This window comes from Gadus morhua, chromosome 10 (assembly GCF_902167405.1).
Source record: "Gadus morhua chromosome 10, gadMor3.0, whole genome shotgun sequence".
Taxonomy (NCBI): Eukaryota; Metazoa; Chordata; class Actinopteri; order Gadiformes; family Gadidae; genus Gadus; species Gadus morhua.
Window position 1 is genome coordinate 18083887 of NC_044057.1, and position 21361 is coordinate 18105247.

The 21361-nt window shown below is 45.7% G+C and overlaps 3 protein-coding genes across 4 annotated transcripts; 2 read left to right on the forward strand and 1 right to left on the reverse strand.

Annotated features, from left to right (window-relative positions):
• The first annotated feature begins 2619 nt into the window (after positions 1 to 2619).
• pcdh20l (protocadherin 20-like) lies at positions 2620 to 7057 on the forward strand. Its single transcript, XM_030368831.1, has 2 exons — positions 2620 to 2737; positions 3280 to 7057. Exons 1-2 carry the CDS (start codon positions 2714 to 2716, stop codon positions 5791 to 5793), a joined length of 2538 nt encoding a protein of 845 aa, XP_030224691.1. The 5' UTR covers positions 2620 to 2713; the 3' UTR covers positions 5794 to 7057.
• A 1723-nt stretch (positions 7058 to 8780) lies between these two features.
• plp1a (proteolipid protein 1a) lies at positions 8781 to 16425 on the forward strand. 2 transcript variants are annotated; one of them, XM_030367397.1, is made up of 7 exons: positions 8781 to 9421; positions 11152 to 11338; positions 11975 to 12131; positions 12605 to 12773; positions 12926 to 12999; positions 13096 to 13161; positions 15820 to 16425. In XM_030367397.1, the coding sequence occupies exons 1-7, from the start codon at positions 9418 to 9420 to the stop codon at positions 15967 to 15969; spliced, it is 807 nt and encodes a 268-aa protein (XP_030223257.1). In that variant the 5' UTR covers positions 8781 to 9417; the 3' UTR covers positions 15970 to 16425. The 2 variants fall into 2 exon arrangements, with proteins under 2 accessions (XP_030223257.1, XP_030223258.1); XM_030367398.1 differs by having other exon boundaries at positions 8947 to 9421; positions 14215 to 16368.
• A 357-nt stretch (positions 16426 to 16782) lies between these two features.
• On the reverse strand, positions 16783 to 21356 carry rab9b (RAB9B, member RAS oncogene family). The gene is made up of 2 exons (XM_030367399.1): positions 21273 to 21356; positions 16783 to 20271 (listed from the first exon to the last, which is right to left on the reverse strand). The coding sequence occupies exon 2, from the start codon at positions 20117 to 20119 to the stop codon at positions 19508 to 19510; it is 612 nt and encodes a 203-aa protein (XP_030223259.1). The 5' UTR covers positions 20120 to 20271; positions 21273 to 21356; the 3' UTR covers positions 16783 to 19507.
• Positions 21357 to 21361: the final 5 nt, after the last annotated feature.

The following is a 21361-nucleotide window of genomic DNA, read 5'->3' on the forward strand; positions in this document are numbered from 1 at the left end:
CTCCAACAAAAGCGGGGCTTTGCCTGATGAAATGTTGATAGACCGGCCAGGGTACTTAATAATGACTACGCACAGGGAAAAGTACAACACAATTGCTGCTTTTATCTCATCGTGAATGCAGAACAAACACAAAGCAGCAACAATATAATTCAGGGCAATCAACAATTGTAGGTTATAGACCCTGAGATAATTGTCATTCATTCAAGCGCAATTGCTTTAGTTTCTGTCAAACAACCCTATTCTCCCTCTATCTACCCAGGGAGTCTGCGCGCGTGTGCATGTGCGTGTGCGCGTTTGCGTGTGCGTGTGTGTGTTAATGAATAGGAGTTGATTTCAAGCGACTCGCAGGAACCAGCCCGTGGAGACTGGGTTGCAATGTGACAAACACGCAAATTAGGCATTTATTAAGGCGAACGGCGTACATGTTTTCGGTTTGATGATTAGCCCTACTTACAGTAATCCGAGTCCTCGACGCCACTATCGCCACTAATGCTGTAATAGTCGCTCGACGCGCCGCGTATCCCCTCTTCAAGGAGATGTTGGGTCGCACCAGAGCTGCTTCTGCAAGGCGCTTTGAGTTCCTCCACCACGTCGTCAAACTCACGAAGCACATCTTCCAGGTCCGTCCCCGGGTCTAAAGAGAACGCATGGGTCAGTTCGGAATAAGTCATCAATATGACATGTTGTTGTCAAAGTTTGGTTATTTCAAAAAAGTAGTGGGTCTAGGTGAATAATTGCACGTGGGGCCCCACACGTGCAGCTTTTAATGAAACAACTCTGGGTTTTGCGTTGGCTTATTCAATTGCGAGACGAAATCGAAGTATTGTAATAGCGGCGGACTGGACTGACCTGTGGTGATTGTCGTTGCCATGCTCCACAATGTGAAGTGAATAACAACGCAGCGGCTCTTCAGAGTTCAAGTGGAGGTGGCTGACTTTCCTCTGCTCTCTGATGGTTGGAGTGAGGGGTCGCTCGCAGGGAGAAGCAGTGATCATCAGAGCTATCTGCCGTCAGCGGAATATTCCGTATGCGAGGTGAAAGTAGTCTACTGTAGGAGGCCCCATGTGAAAACGTAATGGAATCAGAGGCTGATGCACAACGAAGTGGAATCATCACCACCAGACGGTGACCGCACATTTTCCCCGCCAACAGAATTTGGCTTCATTTTCGAAAACGTTTACGTCGTCATTTGCATGTTCTTTTAAGTAAAAACTTCAAAACCGCTAATTATAGCCTAAGCTCTCCTGTAGCCTATAAACTATTTAGTGCAAAGTTTGATGGAAGCGTCATGTCATGAAACCCCTTCAATATGACGACAGAGGGCGCTAGAACGCAATTAGTTCGCAGTTGACTCATCAGATGACATGAAACGTATCTGAAACAGAAAAAAACAATGCATTATAATGTAGCAATATAGGCGACTAGGTTTAGACACACGTACAGGAAATGAAAAAATAACACACATGCAGGGCAGGAATCTGGTCTGCTGTGAAGGTTGTACACGTTTCCACAGCCTATACAAACGAATTTAGTTCCACAGTATTAGAATAACAAAAACACGTTAATTAGAATTGAACAGTAAATGGATTCCAAAGGCATATTTTATGGATCGGGGAGGGGTTTGGGGCCTCAGCGTAGGATTAAACCCCTAATATTAAAATGTGGAGGACCACCCCAGCCATTTTCAAATGAAAATTACACCCTTGACTAATTCTGCCAGAGCTGAGTGTGGCTATATTCCTTGGTTTGGTCTTGGCTGGCCTTCCTCTTGGGTGTAAGGAGCTGTAAGTATTTTGGCAGTCCGACCAAATCATCCTTTCCTTGTGACCAGGGGAACATGTAAAATGAAACCCAGACACCACAAAGTGACCAGTTATAAGACGTCTGGAATCCGTTGATGTGATTTCATGCCCTTATGAAACTGTATCCTGTGCAAACATACTGCACTTCAAGATCACCATTAAAGACTCGATTTTCTTCCAGTTAAATTGAGCCGTCATCTTTTATCGTACATAAACAATTCAGAAAGTATGCATGATTGACCATGGATAATTTCCCATAGATTTAAGAGAAGAGGGAGGGGAAAAAACTATCACACACCACAAACTAGATTAATAAAGCACGGCTGTGTCTTCCATAATTCATGAAGACATCCTTCACCTAAGGCTACTGTAACTTTAAAGCTGTGAAGCCAGCCACCACACATGGGTTGGGCTAAGACTCTGGTTTAGCGAGCTGTGCATGGCTAAACGTCTTTGCAGATCGTTTTGTAAAATGTTTTTGCCCATGCAGATCGATTAGAAAGGCTTGTGCATTCAAATAACCACAGAGAACTCCATGGTCCGCGGCAAAAAAATAACACAATTCCTTTGTTGCATACCCATGTCTGAAGTAGTGTTATTACACACAGTTCCCCAATAGATAAGTTCACACTTGCACAAAGGACTATAACAAGATTAAGCCTATCACGGCTGAGTATTAAGTAACTGTGGAAACTTGCTTCATAACAAAGAAAAGCAGGTGATCCTGTTGTACTGATAGACCTTGGACTGTGCCCAATGCTTCGAAAGAGCCTGCTGTTGTATTGTAGGCGGGGCCTGTGATGAATTCTTTGTACAGGTATAAGTTACCGGAACTGGCCCAAGCATTTACTCTCTGGCAGGTAACTCGGGTAACATGTGTGAGGGCTGTGGGCCATGGGACTCTAGATAATATGAACTGGGCTGCACTTCTACAGGTCAGTACAACACAACATTAAAAATGCATATCCTGGAAAAACCTATGCGTCTTGTTTTTTTACCACCAAAAAAGATTTGATCTTAAGAGCATTATTTATTCTATTTTGGGTTAAAAATTAAATATAGTATGACATTGGATTATTAATTGATGAATTCTTTAAAGTTCAGGCTTGTAAAGGATAGCAGACAGTCAAATGTGACTTTGTTTCCGACATTAAGTATTTACCCAGATGTTACATTTCAAATGCATGACGGTGAATAGGTCTTTGTCAACCACCAAAGACCTTTTGTCATTTGTTCAATGTTCTGAATTGCTGTAGAATCCAGTAATTGGCATGTCAGCGAGTGGATTCATATTGCTGACCTTTACGGTCATCACTTTTACAAGTCCTTAGTAATGCATGAAGGTAAAAATGAATACCACTTTGAGTTAGGGCAAGTGAAATTGTTCCGACAGTGTTTTGACAATTCAGTTGACAGCAACATGGTTTTCTGTGCTAACCTAAGCTGAATGCTTTTTTTCTACCCAACCCCCTCTCAGCATGTGCTGGTTATGGTCCATCTTCGGCAGATGGTGTGCGATACCTCCCGATTTTACATCGCAGAAGAACAAGAGGCTGGCGTCCGTGTGGGGACCCTTCGCCAAGACTTCCCCCCTCCGTTTAAACTGCTAAACCTTAACTACCTGTGGGTGGATAAGAGCACAGGGGACCTCTACACTGCTGAGCACAAGATGGATCGAGAGACGCTGTGCCCCGAGGAGACAATGGCTGGGGAATGTATTATTCCACATAATGCCATCGTGGGGCCCTCGGGAGACCTTGTACGGTTCCATGTAGTCGTAGAGGACGTCAATGACAACGCGCCGCGCTTTGAAAACATTGAGATCCGCCTGAGTCTGCTTGAGGATATAGAGGTGGGCAGCAGTGTTCCTCTGGACGACGGGGCCACAGACAGGGATAGCGGCGCCAATGGGGAATTGCAGTATGACCTTCAAGACCCCGACGGGGTCTTTTGTTTATCAGTGGAGAAGGGTGCTGTTGTTTCACTGGTCGTGCAAAGCGCTCTGGACAGGGAGCTCCAGGATACCTATCGCATGTCTCTTGTGGCCACCGATGGCGGATCCGAGCCTTTGAGTGCTACGGCGACTCTGATCATTGACGTGATGGACGTCAACGACAACTGTCCAAGGTTTGTCTCCGACAGTCCCCAAAGTGTCACCGTGCCAGGCGACGCTACCAGGGGGACGCTGGTGACTCAGGTCAGGGCCACCGATCCAGATCTAGGCCCGAACGCTGCCATCATCTACTCCCTCAGTCCCAAGGTATCCGAGCGGGCCAAAAACCTGTTAAGCCTGGATGGCCTCACAGGGCACGTCAGGTTAACTCTCAATCTCCAGGCCGACAGCGCCGAGGAGCTGGTGTTGCATGTGTTGGCCAGCAGCCCTCACTGCCCTCCAGCAGACACTCAGGTAACGGTATCCGTGCTCCGCTCCACAAGGCATACACCGGAGATAAAGATTGGGTTCATAGCGGAGCACGAAAACCAGACTATCCTGTTACGGGAGAACCTGCCCCCTACTATCTTAGCGCTGCTGGAGGTGAGAGGGAACAGTGGCTTAGGCGACTCGTGTCTTATCATTAAAGGCGAGGTGCCTTTCACGTTAAGCCCGCAGAACGGCAAATATCTTCTTTCCACCTCCAGACCCTTAGACCACGAGATGAAAGGGGAGTATCTTATTTCTGTAGGGTTTTCTGGGGCCAAGACAGGAGGCCACACCGTGGACACAGGCTCTGGGCTAGAGATCAGAGTGCTTGTCCTGGACGTCAATGACAACATTCCTCAGTTTCTCCGGCCACATTACCATCTGGAGGTTGAGGAAAACAAGCTGCCAACGGGATCTCTGCTGACCGTCAGGGCTACAGATGCAGACAGCGGCCCCAACGGCCGGGTCACCTATAGGCTGGGCAAATACACAGCTGCCATCTTCAGGATGGGGAGCCAGACCGGTCAGCTGTCTGTGACCGTCCCGTTGGACAGGGAACAGCAGGATGTGCACACAATCAGCGTGTTGGCACGAGACAATGGCTCTCCTCCATTAGAATCGCTAACAACCGTTTCCATCCGTGTGCACGACCAGAATGACAATGCGCCAGCGTTTGTTACACCGCACTTCATATTTTTCATCCCCGAAAACCTGCCGCCACTCGCCCACGTGGGCAGGATAGGAGTGACGGACGCCGACGAAGGGGAGAACGGCGGCGTGGAGGTACGAGTTGTGAACACCACCGCCCCCTTCGTCATGGACAACGCCCGGGGGATGTTGAGGTGCACCACCAACGTTGACCGGGAGACAGTCGACCGGTACGAGCTTCACCTGCTCGCCACGGACCACGGCCACCCTTCCCCTCTGACCTCCGTCGCCAAGGTCACCATCTTCCTTGAGGACGTCAACGACAACCAGCCAAGAGTAATTCTCCCCGACAGCAACCTGTCCTGCCTGACCGTGTCGCCGGCCACCGCCGCGGGAACCATGGTAACGAAGATCTACGCCACGGATGAGGACTCCGGGCTGAACTCGGAAATCACATACACTGTCGCGGCCCAGGAGCCGCCCCCCCACAGCAGCCCCTTCCGGCTGGATTCAAGGTCGGGGAACATCACCCTGACCCAGCGGCTGCTGGGGACAGACCTGGGGATGCATCACCTGTTCATCGTGGTGAGCGATGGTGGGAAGCCGGCCCCCCTCCACACCGCCGTTTGGGTCAATCTACTAGTCAACGAGACCTTGGAGCCCTGCCACCTGGACAGCCTGCCCAGGTCTCTGCCTTACAGGCTGGCACAGACACCCTCCGAAGCATCCGTCTGCGACGCCAAGTACGCTCATCTGATGCTGTTAGCGGGTCTTGGTACAATGCTCGCATCCATCTGTCTGCTTTGCGTGACAGCTGTTTTATACCTGAAACAGAAGAGAGGGCTGCGGGGAAACGGGAGGGGAAAGGAGGACGAGAATTCGATTCCACTCAGCCATACAAAGAGGCATTATGATGAGTAGCACACTAAAGCAAACAGTTAGCTTTAGCTCTATGTCAACAATGCAATGAATATGTTGAATTTGCAACTGCTGAATGCACACAAATGCATTCGTAGTATTGAAATTTGATGTCCATTGGTTTTCCAAACGCCCTTGCCTCATTGTGTATAATGCCGGCGGTTCTTTTTCCATTGTTTTTGTTCATAAAGTGTATAGGTTTTAATTTCCTGCATGACAAGCCAGCGCTAAATCCCAAATATCAGGTGATTCATATTCATGATAAGCAAGCCACATCGCAGATGAAATAAGGTTAACTTGATAAATATGCGATTGAATATATAAAAATACCCCCACCGTGAAGGGAAGAGACCTAGGAGAAGAACAGTAACTGTCGCATACGGCGTACACAGCATTAGTCACTGCAAGGAGCACATATTCCCCCTCGAGCAATAAATAGCCCAGAGACCAGAAACTTCCCCATCTCTGAGGACTCCTCTCCCTGGAGAGAACAGAACACCATTCTGTCTGGCTAAAAAGACGGAGCTAATGATCCTGCTAAGTTGATTAGCTCTCTCTCCCGTTTCCCTCTCTGAGTGATGGAGAGTATTAGGTATTTAGTGGCACAAAGGGGTTTAACGTTCCTTTGGCGGAGGAGGAGGTGATGAAAGTCCCGCAAGGAGATGCTTAGAGGAGGCCTCCGGGCTGCAGGCAGGGGGAGACCGCCAGGGACCGCTTTGGACAGGTGAGCGGCAGGACCTGGAGAAGATGACACACACACACACACACACACACACACACACACACACACACACACACACACACACACACACACACACACACAACACACACACACAGACACCCCTCAAGTCGCAGGCCTCTCTCCTGTTATCCGATCGGGCCTCTACTTAGCCGCATTGTGCTGGGTGTCACCCTAAGGCCCTGATCCAACGGCGCCGCCACAACGATGGAACATAATGTACACCGAAGAATGGCCTCTAGTCCCCTTTCAGCCTGTTTACATCAAAACCTGCAATTTCGATCGAGGAGCGTTACATTAATTCCAAGAATGGATCATCTTTCCATTCATACCCCCGTTGCAAAGCTTCCGTTGCTATGCTTTGTCGTGAGATATTGTCCTGCTATCTATTGTGCTACCAGAGGTTATCTTTATGCAATCATAAATGTGTTCACCGCTCCCTGTTGAATTACGAATATTCACAACAACGGTTAATAAAAAGCACACGCTTGATATTTGATTGTATGAGAGCTTTGATATTTGACTGAGAACAAGAAGCAGTTTGCATTGTTAATCAAACAACTGTTTATGTATTTAATGTTCAGAGTCTGGCTGAGCACATACACGGTGCAGTTTTCAATTTGGACGGCCTTTGAGCCAGATTCAGCTTTCAAGGGGAGTGCTTAAACACACCTAGGACACATTGAACTGGTTTATTTAACATGCATACATTAAGTAAATCCAATAAAGGAGCAGCAGAAGCGATAATGGTCTTGATGCCCTGGTTTATTGTAATGCCAGTGTATTAAAATAAGCGGTGACATTGCAGCCCCAGTTAGAGTCTGGGACTGCTGGCATCAGTAGGCCTATTTGCTGGTCAATTTATTGGTGTTATTATATCTAAAGCCTATTTAGTGTATGAACCAACCACAGTCCAGTGGTAAATATCAACAGGAGCCTTTAACTACTGCCTCGTTAATTATATGAGATTAAGTAGTCTAATTCTACAACACTAAATAATGTTCCAATGGCTTATCAAACAATTAATTTAGCAATGTATGGTCTGCACTTAAGGTACTTATGTTAACAACGTACAAAACAAGACAGCGTTGGATTATTTTAATTACTGATATTGTCAAGTTCAATTTAATATCAATCTTAAGAGCCTTTACCAATATAAACACTGACTGTGTAAACAGTGCTTTAAAATATCTGTCCCTACAATTACATTGCAATAGTTAACCAGACTTCTGGTTCCAATCATGAGCCCAAACGCACAATTAAAACTGAGTGGCGAGCTAATGCTTCACATTAAGAGTACCGTTCTGCCACAATAGTGTAAGTGTTCTTAAACCTACAGGCTTTTAATTTGAAGTGGCACTTATTTGCATTCAGACATATCTATACATTGTTTAAACAGCCTATGGTAACTGTACATAAAGTAGGTAGTGCTTTTTTGCATTCAAATGATTTTTTTTCCATAACGCATGTTTTAATTACGTAACACCTAAATTGCAAAGCTCTTCAGTCTATTGCCTTAAAGAAATTAAGAAACCGATTTTAAGATTCGAATAAATTATTAAGTGAAATCTCAGACATACAACTTTTGAATAATACTGTTGAATGTTATGATAGGTGTATTTGGGTTGAATATGAAATGTTATAGGCCAGAATTAATCTAATATTATAGGACGTGCAATATAAATGCATGAGCTTCTAAAATACAATTTTAATAATTCAACAAGGGGAATTAAAATCAAGTTAAGATATTACAATGGCTGGGGTGCACAATTTAACATGTTTTAGGGCAGGACAGGTTTTAAATTCCATTTCAAAAGCAATGCCTCTATTAAAGAAATATCTGTCATCAGAATTAACCGTTGTACAATGTAATCAAGGGATATTTATCATTCGAAATGCTTACAGGTATAGTTCATAATCCAACTGCAATAACTTATAGGCTTTCGCCTGCCACCTACAGGACACACATAGAAATTAGGCTATCTCATCGTTTCTCTGGTATTTAAATGGACAGGATAGGGGGCAGCTACCGTCTTTTAAAAAGGTTATTTTAATTTTCGCTCAACCGAAAATGCATCTTGATAGTCTGGTTCCTGTGGAGGTTGATCATCGGCCTATGAATCTAATTGGAAATATTAATAATGGACTCCATTGGCTAAGGGGATTCACTTAATTAGATAGACTCTACCCTACATCATCCCACAACGTATTTCCTTATTAAATTGCAGCACGTACAAAAGAGTAAGAACTGCTTCTATTTGACACGTTATTAGCCTCCACCGATCGATTCAATGCAAGACTAGTCCATACCTTTTTCACCTAGCCTACTACACACGTGGGTGAAATTACGTGGTCAGTTCATTTCAATCTCATCCAAACAGGCCCGTTTATCTCCACCATCGTTAGAAGACGTCATATACCCTGTTTGTAGCCCTACTTTCAAAGGCCAAGTCGTATATAAATTGGCGATAGCTCGCTTGATCGATTGGGTGCCTCGGGAAGACTTTTAAATTAGACGTCCTCAGCAAACCAAATATACAGAGCAGCCGAGAAAGCCAACCAATTAACTATTCTAGTTTGTGTCCAACCGCATTGAAATTCTACGTACGTCCGAACAATGAACTAAGTACATTTCTGCAAGTGCAAGTAACCTTGACCTCCTCATTATTCCCCGCCTTGAGTTCCTCGGCCTGCGGTTGAATGAAAAGCGACATTGTTTCTTTAAGATTGGACGTGAAGTCATCGGCGGGTCTGTCCATTGTTGGGGGAACAGAGAGCGAGTTGAAATTGATAAACGGTAGGGAAACTACAAGTTGGCTACATTATCAGCCGAGCAGCTGCAGCGAGAGCGCCACTAGCCAACAAGTGTTGATTACATCCTTCCAGACATGGGTAAGTACATCTAGCCAATGGCACACTCCTAAAATAGTTTTTCTTCTCAATAATTACGTATTCTTTGATTGCACACTAATGGAAATATGACTGAAATCACAAGTGGTTTTCCCTTTTTTTTCTTATTGCAATTGTGATTATTTCGATTTTAACAGTGGCATGGTCTCCGAAAAGATACTCTAATTTGCTTTCATTGGCATTTGTTTTAAAAAATAATAATTCTAATTATCCTCCGCATAACTTGGGAGGATATTAGCATTCTAGTATTATAAATGAGGACGGATGGTTTCTTTTAACTTAACTTATTATCTTTGTTTTTTTACCGTCACAATGTTTCTGTTACTACTGTAGACGCTGTCATACTGAATGCTCATACCTACATTAATGTTTATGTCCAATATGTTTTCACAATGTAGTGTTTATATCAATATGGAATGAGGCTGATTAAGTGTATTCGCCAAATTGGATTTCCATGATTATGCATTTGCATGACCCATTAGTCTCCCTTACTCTGAATCCAATTTAACTCCCCACCATAGGCACGCACACACACACACACACACACACTTCTGCCAGCAAGTACATGTGTACAATTAAAGAACGATCTGCCTGCCACTCCTGCCATCTGTGGCTACTGTAGTAGTACCAACAGTAACATGTCTGTCTGTCTGTCTGTCTGTCTGTCTGTCTGTCTTCCGCTGTGGTCCACTGTGGTCCACTGTGTTTTTACAGTGCACACGTGTGCTCATACAAAGGCAAAAACATAAAAATATTGTTTTTAAACATTGACATATTTACCTCAGACTTTCCTGGTTCCATTTGGGAAAGTATGTGTGTTTATATATATATATATATATTCACATATATATATGTGGCTTTGTGCTGGGCATACATAGAGGTTCCTCTTGCCTTTGTTTGCTTGACATTGGTGGCCCTTGTATCCCCACGATGCTCCGTGACAAAGACTGTTGTCTCTGCAGTCACAAAAGCAGTCTCTCTCTCTCTCTCTCTCTCTCTCTCTCTCTCTCTCTCTCTCTCTCTCTCTCTCTCTCTCTCTCTCTCTCTCTCTCTCTCTCTCTCTCTCTCTCTCTCTCTCTCTCTCTCTCTCTCTCTCTCTCTCTCTTTCCCCCCCCCCCCCCCCCCCTTTTCTCACACTATCTCCGCTGGGGGGAGGGGGGGTGGTCTGGGGTCAGAGCAGCCACTCCTCCCCGGCGTGAGCTCTTGGGCCCCGCCATTCATTCAAGGGCCACATGACGACGTTCCAAGTGACCAGGCACGGCGTTGCCCGTAGCGATGCAGGGACCAGAGAGTGAAGCCCTGCAGCTGCATGCTAAAACGCATCCGCCCCACTCTGGCTCTCTTAATTCTCTTAATTCTGTGGATCCTTGAACGTTCACACATCAGTGGCCCAATTAAGCCAAATAATACCATGTGCATCTGGAGATAAGTCTGTTTTTCTTGACGAGCCCTGCAAACTGCAAAGCCATACAAGCAGATATGGTACGGCCAATAGCACAATTGACAAACAAATGCCCAACATGTACGTTGATGCATTATTTTTGTGCAGTGTGTGTGTGTGTGTGTGTGTGTGTGTGTGTGTGTGTGTGTGTGTGTGTGTGTGTGTGTGTGTGTGTGTGTGTGTGTGTGTGTGTGTGTGTGTGTGTGTGTGTGTGAGTGAGAGAATTATAAAGTATGTTAACCAGTCTCCCGACGGCCCTCGGGGTCAACAGGTTGCTACGACTGCTGCCTGCGCTGTCTCAGCGGGGTGCCGTACTGCTCGCTGGTGGCCACGCTGCTCTGCTTCTCCGGCATCGCCCTGTTCTGCGGCTGCGGGCACCAGGCGCTGACCGAGACCGAGAGACTCATCGAGACCTACTTCGCCCGCAACCTCCAGGACTACATTACCCTGGCCTACATGTACGTTCGCCGCGCTGCAGTTAGGATGAATGTTAAGTGGTCTCTGATGGCTGGATGGAGTTTTTGTTTAAAGGGGATGCCCTATGACTTCACACCGCAGTTATGATAAATAGGATATGATCCTTCTGTATAACAGTGAACAGATCAGTTTTTTGTTGAAACTTTTTCCATTGTGCTGTGGGTCTTCAGAAATGTGCTCAAAAGTCCAGTGTTATGCTCAGATTTTTGAGACACCTTTATCCAAAGCAAGCTTTTGAGATGCATGTAATGAATGAGCCAGGGTAGGGAGTTCGATATTTTGCTCCAAGGTATGAATCCGGAAGCTTTTGTCTGGTTGACAGACACCTTGACCATTAGACACCATTCGGGCCTACACGTATCAACCACATTTCACTGTTAAAAGTTTAGCTCATTCTGAATTCTCCTCTCTCTCTCTCTCTCTCTCTCTCGTCACAAAGCATCCAGGGGTACGAATCCGGACGCTTTTGTCTGGTTATCAGACACCTTGACCACTAGACACCATTCAGCCCTACACGTATCATCAACATATCACTGTTAGCTCATTCTGAATTCTCTCTCTCTCTCGCTCTCTCGCTCTCTCGCTCTCTCTCTCTCTCTCTCTCTCTCTGCATAAAGCATTCAGTACTTCCAGTATGTTATCTACGGCCTGGCGTCCTTCTTCGTGTTCTACTGCATCGTGCTGCTGGCCGAGGGCTTCTACACCACCAGTGCCACCAGGCAAAGCTTCGGCGAGTTCAGGAGCACCATGTGCGGTCGCTGCCTGAGCTCTTCGGTGAGTTGAGGGAACATAATTCAAGTCCTGGCTGGATTTTGTTTTGGGGCTAAAAAGTCAAAAAAATAAAGTCATACCCATTTGTCATGCTGGGGCTTAGCTTTAAATCACATTATTCATAGATTTTTCTCTAGGTTTTTGGGCGGTAAAGGTAAATTTGACACAAGGGAAGGTGTTCAGAGAAAATGAGTTGAGGGTGGGGGGTGGGGGGAGGTGAAATGACAAGGAGAGGGCAATAACATTGTAGAGGATTAAATGCAGTACACCATAGAATAAGAAATGTCTGCACTGAAATAGTTATCATGCAAACCAAGACTTAAGTACTGCTTCTGTCTGGTCAATCTACTTTGGTTCTTAAGGGACCAGTTGTACAGATCCTACGCCAATATAAGGATTAAGTAACTTCCTGTAACTTTAACATTAGCTTTTGCTTACTTTGAAAAGTGTCTATTCTTCTGTCCCTTTCCCCATAGTTTATCGTGGTGACGTACGGACTAGCTGTTGTGTGGCTGCTAGTCTTTGCCTTCTCCGCCCTGCCGGTGTACTTCTTCTACAACATGGACGCCACCTGCCACACCATTGAAGTCCTGACCGAGACCCCTGCCAGTATCAACCAGTTGTGTGTGGACGCCAGACAATACGGTAAGAAAAAAGGATCTCCAAATAGTCTTAATCCTCAAATGCCATCTCTGACGTCTGGGAAAGAGAAAAACCATCATTAAACTGCTCAGCCCCTATCAAATTGCCTAATCTTGCCTTGCTTAAAACTGTAGACATTTTTGACACTTTTACAGGCCTCCTACCGTGGAATGCAGTGCCGGGGAAAGTGTGTGGCACGACACTGTCCAATATTTGCAAGACCAGAGAGGTGAGCACCAAGACCAGGCCAAACTCTGCTGTTGTTGTTGTTGTTGTTTTTTAGATGGTGCCCTGTAAACCTCACCAATAATATTCTTTATTACAGTACCTCATGACATACGAGTTGTACGTCGCTGCCTTCGCTGGCGCTGGCATCACTTTGTTGGCACTGGTGAGTATCTGAGTTTTGTTGTGTTCTGTTCTTGGCTCGAACCCTGTTTTGGTGTCTGAGCCCACACTGGGGTACAAAAGTGTTTGCTACGCATGTGACCTCATGACGCTGAGAGAGTAGGCGGCGAGGCATTTCCGAGCTCCATGACTGATGGCTTCTGTACTGTCGCTCTCTTGTGTTCTCCTTCGCCCCATCTCACACAGAACGTCATCATAATAATAATGCCGTAATGTCTGCCTTTTCCCGCAACGGACAAATGGCAGGGTCATTATTCTTTCTGCGTTGCTCCATTACCAAAAATGCACAATGTGTTGTGGAAAGACTCTAATCTGCTTTTATGCCGCTTTTCCACTGCATGGTACCAGCTCGACACGACTCGACTCGACTCAGCTCGCATTTTTTGCGTTTCCACCGCAAAAACATGGTATCTGGTACCTGAAGTGGCTGCTTTTTCTAGTACCGCCTCGCTCTAGGTTCCAAGCGGCTGAGCCGATGCTAAAAGGTGACGTCGGCAGACGGCCGGCCACTGATTGGCCAGAGAGTGTGACGAAGTCACGAGAGCGACATGGCAACCATGCTGGTAACGGCCATAGCAGCGCCGCAGCCAACATATTCCACTTCTTCAACTTCTTCAACATGCCAGCTAATAATAGTAATGTTATCGATGTCCTCCATTGTTGTTATGTGGATTCTGTCTATGTGTGGGTTGCGTAGGTGTGGTTGGGTCGCGTACTAAAACACGTCACGGCCCTTTCGCGCAGCCGACCCCGCCCACGTCCAGGAGGTACTATTTGCGGTGGAAAACGACCCGTGCTGCTACCGTGTCGAGTCGTGTCGTGTCGAGTCGAGTCGTGTCGAGTCGTGTCGTGTCGAGTCGAGTCGAGCTACATGTGCGGTGGAAAAGCGGCATTAGAGTATTATTTTTCCTTTAATTTCCTCTTTTGGTTGGTTTCATTATGTTTCACGAGTACAATAGTAATACTTTTCAGCATTGTTTGATTAACTCACTCTCTCTCCCTCTCTCTCCCTTTCTCTGTCTCTTTGCTCCCCTAGCTGACCTATATCGTGTCCACCACTTACAACTTTGCGGTGCTGCGATATCTGGGGAGGAAGGGTATAGGGCCACGGTGTTAGGAGCAGCCCGGCTGCCTGCTCTCTGCACTGCACATCAAACACTGGGACCTGAGTAGACCTCTACCTACTTATTCTGCAGCACCTGTGGTGTCATTTCTTTGGGTTATGGATTTTTCCGGATTTTTTTACTTTTGCTCCCCCCCCTCATTTTATATTGCTTGCCACATTACCGTTTGTCATTGATTCATTTTTTTGGGGAACTCAATACTAGAGCCTGTTTTCTCTGTGCTCTTCTCCTTTCTGCCTTCCATACAAATGTTTGTAAATCTTGTTTCTCGTATGTACATTTCAAGGTCCATGTGGATGCTGTATTGTATTCAAATAACACAAGCTTTGATAGATAATGACATTAGGCCCAAAAAAAAGTCACACATATTGTGTCACACAGATGGTTGGATTTTTGTCCCCATGGCAACCGTCCTTCACATCTGGTTGCCATGGTGACAGGACAACCGTGCATTATTGTAGTCCCAAATTGACCTCGGGACTTTTTCTCACGGGCAAGCAAAAAGGGCCGTTACAATGGAGTCAGGCGCGCATTAAACAGCAGGCCTTTCAGCCCCTCGCCCCCACACCCCCCCACACACACACACACACACACCCCACACCCTCACACACCTAGGGCTTAGGTTCTCTGCCAAGGGTCATATTCCATGTCAAGGCAGAGCGAGAGTGCTCAGGACAAAGACAAGGACAAAAGACCTCTGACAAGAAAATATCTAAACACAAGCCCACAAACTGACCACCCCACGACACCCCCGCTCACCCACAGATGTATGGCACCCCAATAATTGAATCAATTCAAAGGGTCCTCTGCCAACAGAGGGAGAGAGAAGTTAGAGGGGAGACAAAGTTTATATAATTCTAAAGTTTCTTTCAGGGTAAAAAATAAGTAATTGTAAAGTTGTTCTGGGATTGCAAAGGTACTTTGCGTTATTATCTAGCATGGCCATATTATTAGACATACATTAATACTACCCACTCCTCCCTTGCCATTACTGCATGGAGGTACTTTTTGTAGGGTTGTACTCAATTTACATGCCTAATGCTTATTTCTCATGATGCAGAAGAAAAGGTTGAAATGTTAACGCGCTAGATTCAAATTTTGGTTTAGCTTTTAAGATTTAAATGATTGAAGGGTTTATTTTGTATCGGGTAAAGACATACATCATCAACATTTTCTCTTAATTCTTTAGGAATTTCCTTAGTTATTGTATAACAGGCGTATCTGTAGATAAAACTACTTAAGTAATTTAAACTTTGAGTACTAACTATTGTAACCAACTTGGTTCGTCATTAATTTGTAAAGTTTTACCTGGTAGAAAGGTTTAAACAGGCTGTATGCAAGGTTTTGTTTTGGGTGTTTTATAATAAAATAAATGTATGTACATTCTTGTTGGGTAAAAGCACAAGTTTATGTTTGCTTCTGAGAGGACGAGCGTTGTGTTGATGGGGACCAGGCAGTGTCGGAGGATCTAGTGTCCTCCAATGGTGTACTGGAGCGCATCCTCTCTTCCCTCGCAGGTGCACAGGTCCCTGCAGATTGCAGTGCGCGTGATGTTCACCAGGGAGCTAAGACACAGGAAGCAGAGAAAGGGAATGCCCCATGGCCCGTACAGAAGCACACAAAGGGACAGAGGGGAAGTCTTGTGCTCTCCATATCCTGTGGCCTGACAGCCAGTGTCCAATCCCACATCCCTGATGACAAATAAAGATGTGGGGCTGGTGATCAGAATAGTCTAGAAGTGTACCAATGTATTGGCGATTCCCATAAGCTTTCATTTTTATGACTATTGTGGAATTATAATGGAATTAAGATGTATTATTTTTATATGTTGGAAAATATCCCAATTTTGTTTATGTAGTTAGTCAATGATGCCAAAGGGGCTTTTCTTGTTATTTCCTGACAGAACTAGAGAAAATAGTTCCTGCAGTATGAGTGCTAGCATATATGCAGTTATGCACCGCTCATCTTTTCTATGAACGGCAGACAGGGTAAGACTTTTTGTATTGCTGGTTATTCTTTTCTTATCAGAGCCTGTTGTCTCAAATAAAGATGGAGTGCTTGCTTGAAATTGTCCCTAAAGGACCAGAAATATTCATAAAATGTTACGAAGGCATAGAAAAATACTCCTAAGTCAAATGTTTTTTCAGGGTTTTCATTTTAATCGTACAGTATTGGATTTGATTCTTGACATCCTTTGTGTTATAACATTATTGTCCATAGTACAAGGAAAAATAAATAGTAGGGACGGTTTGAGAACGCCAAATACAACCCAGAAGTTCTATCTACCCTCAGAGAGACGGGCAAACAGAAGAACCAGAGTGAATACTGTGATCAGTGTCGGCTCATACAATAGTGTTGATTTAGAGCTGTTATTTCACAAGACGAGAAAAGAAGCCCAACAAATGAATTCATACATTCCTTACAATTTCAAAGCTGAGATAAAAAATGACAGATTTGGGTACAGCAATAAATGGCAGAGCAACATTTAATTTTGTTTTAATCGAAACACAAATAGCTTATAAGGGATTAATTAACTTCAACTTGAGCTACATGTCGTGTTGGTAACTTGGTATGCATCATTGCGGAAGAGATGCAAACAATGCCAAACAATGAATTAAACACTTCTTCCCACTCTAATTAATGTAAACCAACAGCGATACTTTATCAGGAATGCCGTACTCTGTTCAGAGTAAATTAATCTCTTCCAATACATCCCCAACCTAGCCTCAATACACCACAGTATATCCTTTGTATCCTTTGAGGACAAGCTGTTCTGGAGTAGCCAGACAAAGAAGGCCTCTTAAGTCAAGTCGACTACAGTACCGGTTACGTTTATTAAAGTAGACCTTTTGTGACAACAACGCGTGTCCTTCCCTTTCATCTGAAAGGAGAACCTCAGACAGAGGTCAATACACTGCAAAAAGAGCAGATGAAAAGCTGTGAACACAAGCAACTTAGAGAAAAGGATGGCTTGCATATGCATTCGGCATGTGCAAATCGGAATTCATCCTTATGATGCAACACTGAAATATATGAAGACAACAAAACACTATTGTAGCAATAAAATAAAAATGTCAGCCGTTATTTTTCCAGGCTCGAAGCTGTATAAAAACTGTCGTAAAACCCCAACAGACAAAACGTTTGTGGTGGAAAGCAAGCTTACATTGAACGTGATAAAAAGTGCCATTAACAATACAGAATACAGTTAGGCAGCAGAGGGCATTTCTTGAGGATACTCATTTGTAACACAGAGGAGACGCACACAAGCACACAAACAATCCACACAGTAACATTGGTTGCTTTGTGCTCAGGCTATTTCACATTCTTCAGCCGACATTTGAAATGCGCAAATTGACGATACAAGGCAGACATTATAGTAATGCAGTGGTAATGCAGGGAATCTGATTTTAGAAATCGCTAAAGGGCCTAAATGGTGGCCCAAGTACCAGTCGATATTATCTGAGGGAATAGAAGGATAAAGTAGGTAACATGTCTCACTGTAAACCAAAAAAATAAAAAAATCTTCATAAAACACAAAAACAAAACAAAAAAAATAGTATAACTGGACAAACCCAATAGCATATGCTCAAAGTCAATGACGTCTTAATTAGCATTTTTCTTATATCCCATGGCAATAACCAAACTTGACCAAAAAAAAAAAATCGGGTAATTTGAGGAACATAAACAAGATGCATAATGGCGGTCTTGAAGTGTCTAAATCCAGGCCAAAAATGACCAAAATGCATGCACTGGGGCCTAGGAGGGCCTCTATCAAATGTGGCAGATATTAATGACAATTGACAAGACTTTCTGCCTTACGAATTTAATTAATTTCAATTTCAATGTTCTTAAGACTAGTCTATTCTGTTTTCTATAACCAATTGATTGTTTAGGGCTTGAACATGGCAATGAGTGCTCTCATCGTGAGAGCATATAGGAGCATTTGATGTTAGTTATTATGTAAGCAGTCTTGTTTCTATGGTCAGTGTCAGGTAATTTATCGTGAAATTATTTGCCCTAATGGTAGACATTGCTGTGTTGGAAACTGCCAGAGTGCTTCTCACAGGAGACATGGCAAAACAACGTTTTCATTAGACTTTATTAGACGGTTGACTTAGAATTACACTCAGATGAGGCCTCCCACTATGCTCGTGTGTTGCTTGCCCAATCCCACGATGCATTCCAATGTACAAGCCCTGTTGGTACTCAGCATTGAACTTGTTACTGGTATTGGCAGTGGAAATAAATTAACGATGCATCACTATCTAAAACTGAAGCCATGTGCCAACAATGCCCAGTAATACAGTTTGGGTAGCCGTTACAGGCATACTGACAATAAAATCACGAGTGCTTATGTAGACTGTGCTTCAATCTCACATTTCACTTCCCTTTGAAGTCAAATCGCCTACTTCCCTTTTTTTGTTTGGGAGCTGCACCCTAGCATCCCTAAGATATGTATGAACACCTTAACGGGTGTCGTCAGTCCTCATGCAACAGCAGGGTGATTGGGGAGAAGCGTGTTTCACAAAGCTCTTTGTCCTCGCTGGCTAAATGCCAGTAGCTATCAGACGACCACAGAGACAGGTCTGACAGTGAGATGGACTGGTGCAGTATACAGAAGGACCATCAGAGGTACCACCTTACTAAACACAGAGATTACCATTAGCTGCACAAGTACCAGGGTGTGCTCTGCCTCAAAGCAGACTGTGCTTATGTGGAAGATAGGATGCAGAGAATATGCTCTCATGTCGAGTAGATGAACACACAGAGATTAAGATGAATCACTATTAAGAGGGGCCGTTTGATCAAAAACGCCTGTGCAGGGAGGCGAAAGGTTAACCCGCCTCAAGAGTACACGCTTCTTGTGCAACACTGCTGGAAGCAGAGATTCGAAGATGGGATGACAAGTGTGCCATTAACGACGTACCGCAGCGGGGTTCAACCGAGTTAGCCGTCTGAATGCCAGCCACATCCGTGGGCCGGCAACCGCTACATTAAGCTGCAAGTCACCACGTAATCTTTAAGTAACGCACCGCCCCGTCGCTCGTACCTTCATGTAACACACGTGATGAACACTGCCCTCACCAACCTCGACCAGAGGCCTGCAAAGGCATTTCAGGAGGAGGAGGAGGAGGAGGAGGAGGAGGAGGAGGTGGGGGGCGAGGGGTGGGGGGCGACCCATCCAGTGATCCACGCTCGGCCCAATCAGCAGCACGACGAGCGCGTGGACTTGCGGTTGCCGTGCAGGTCGATGGTGCTGCCCAGCAGCGCGTGGTCGATCTGGTCCTCGGCGGCCAGCACCTCGCGCACCGCCGCCTCGAAGGCCGCCGCCACGTTGGTGTCGTCCTTGGCGCTGGTCTCAAAGTAGGGGCAGCAGCTGTTCTCCTCGCACCAGGCGCGCGCCTCCTCCAGGCCCACCTGCCGCCGCTCCTCCTTGTCCACCTTGTTGCCCAGCACCACGAAGGGGAAGCGGGCGGGGTCCTTGACGTCCGAGTAGTACATGAACTCCTTCTTCCAGCAGCCCAGGTTCTGGAAGCTCTGCACGTCGTCCACGGCGAAGGTGAGCAGGCAGCAGTCGGCGCCGCGGTAGAAGGGCGTGCGCAGGGACTTGAAGCGCTCCTGGCCCGCAGTGTCCCAGATCTGCAGGGTGACCAGCCGCCCGTCCACCTCCAGGTCCCGGTTCAGGAACTCCACGCCGATGGTGTGGAAGGACTGCGAGTCGAAGCGGTCCGTCACGTAGCGGTTCATCAGCGACGACTTGCCCACGCCGCCGTCGCCCAGCAGGATCACCTTCAGCAGCAGGCTCTTCCCGCTCATCACGCCCGCCCTGTGACACCGTGCCCCCCCCCCCCCCACACACACACACACACACACACCCCTCTCACGGCACCCCCAGCTAGCTGGGCCCTCCTCACTGGGCTGGTGTCCGGGGCCAAGACCAGGCTTCCACACCCGGCGGCCAAATCACCCTGAAGGGAGGGAAGACCAGACTTAGTTCCTCTGGAAGCAGACAAGTCCCCGGCTCCCCGGCGCTCAGATAAGCCGGTTCAGTCAGTTGCGTCACCAGACAAAAAACAACCAGTATCAATTGCGTAAGCACGAGCAAGTCAAGGCCTCCACTCCACTGGCAATACAGCAACGATACTGAGCTAGAACTCGCTTCTGCAATAAGCAAACCTTGAGCTTTTTATCTAACTGTTCCAGGGAGATAGACACTGGGGTGAATGGCATTGAGGTCTGTCCTGGATGTCAGTTCAACTGCTCATTGTTAGCCAAGTTATGATGATGACTCAGGGAAATGGCAGTTGTGAGGTTATTTCCCTTTTCTACAACCCCATTCATTCATTAGATGATACAGCCCATTCCCTTGTAGGATTTGGCTATACAAGAACAGGCTCTGGACCACTTCATTACTGCCAGTGCCTGAATGCCTAAACAAATACTGCATACACTAAAGCCTCACAGATATGAGAGATGTGCATAAAGGGCTTTGGATAAAAGAGCAGTTTAAAAGCACCCAGGCCCTTGTGGATGAGTCAGGACCACGGGATCGCTGTAAATGGACAGTGACTGCGCATGCGCGTGCGGACCACAAACAAGCAGCAGCTTATTAGTAAACCTAGCTGCCCATCTCAAGTGACCACAATGTTAACTTGTTAGGACATTCTCCCAAAACAACTGTCCCATGCCATTTAGAAATCTGCAAAAACGTACTGCTATTTTAACTACTGTGTTCTATATTTAAAAACGCACAGAGCACTGCAAGTACCAAGTAATAGTCGAATAATGAAGAAGAGTGTCTTCTTGTTGACATCTATTGGGCGAGCAGGCTATCAGTTTAGCCTCAGCGACCACTACTAGTCACTGTCAGTGCAGCTCTGCTAAAACGACATAAGAATCCAAACACACCAAGTAGTATCATCGGTATGGCAGTATAACGCAGTAGGCTACAGCTGTAGATGTACTTTACCAATTATTGATGCAGCGATGCTTGCCCAGCTTCCCAGCAGCACCTTGAATGACATGCGCTCACACACAGATCCGTGACGCAAACCCCTC

Coding starts and splice junctions, on each gene's coding strand:
- pcdh20l (XM_030368831.1), top strand. CDS start 2,714: ATGAACTGGGCTGCACTTCTACAG. Junction 2,738..3,279: donor ACTGGGCTGCACTTCTACAG/GTCAGTACAACA, acceptor ACCCCCTCTCAG/CATGTGCTGGTTATGGTCCA.
- plp1a (XM_030367397.1), top strand. Junction 11,339..11,974: donor TACATTACCCTGGCCTACAT/GTACGTTCGCCG, acceptor CTCTGCATAAAG/CATTCAGTACTTCCAGTATG. Junction 12,132..12,604: donor GTCGCTGCCTGAGCTCTTCG/GTGAGTTGAGGG, acceptor CTTTCCCCATAG/TTTATCGTGGTGACGTACGG.
- rab9b (XM_030367399.1), bottom strand. CDS start 20,119: ATGAGCGGGAAGAGCCTGCTGCTGAAGGTGATCCTGCTGGGCGACGGC.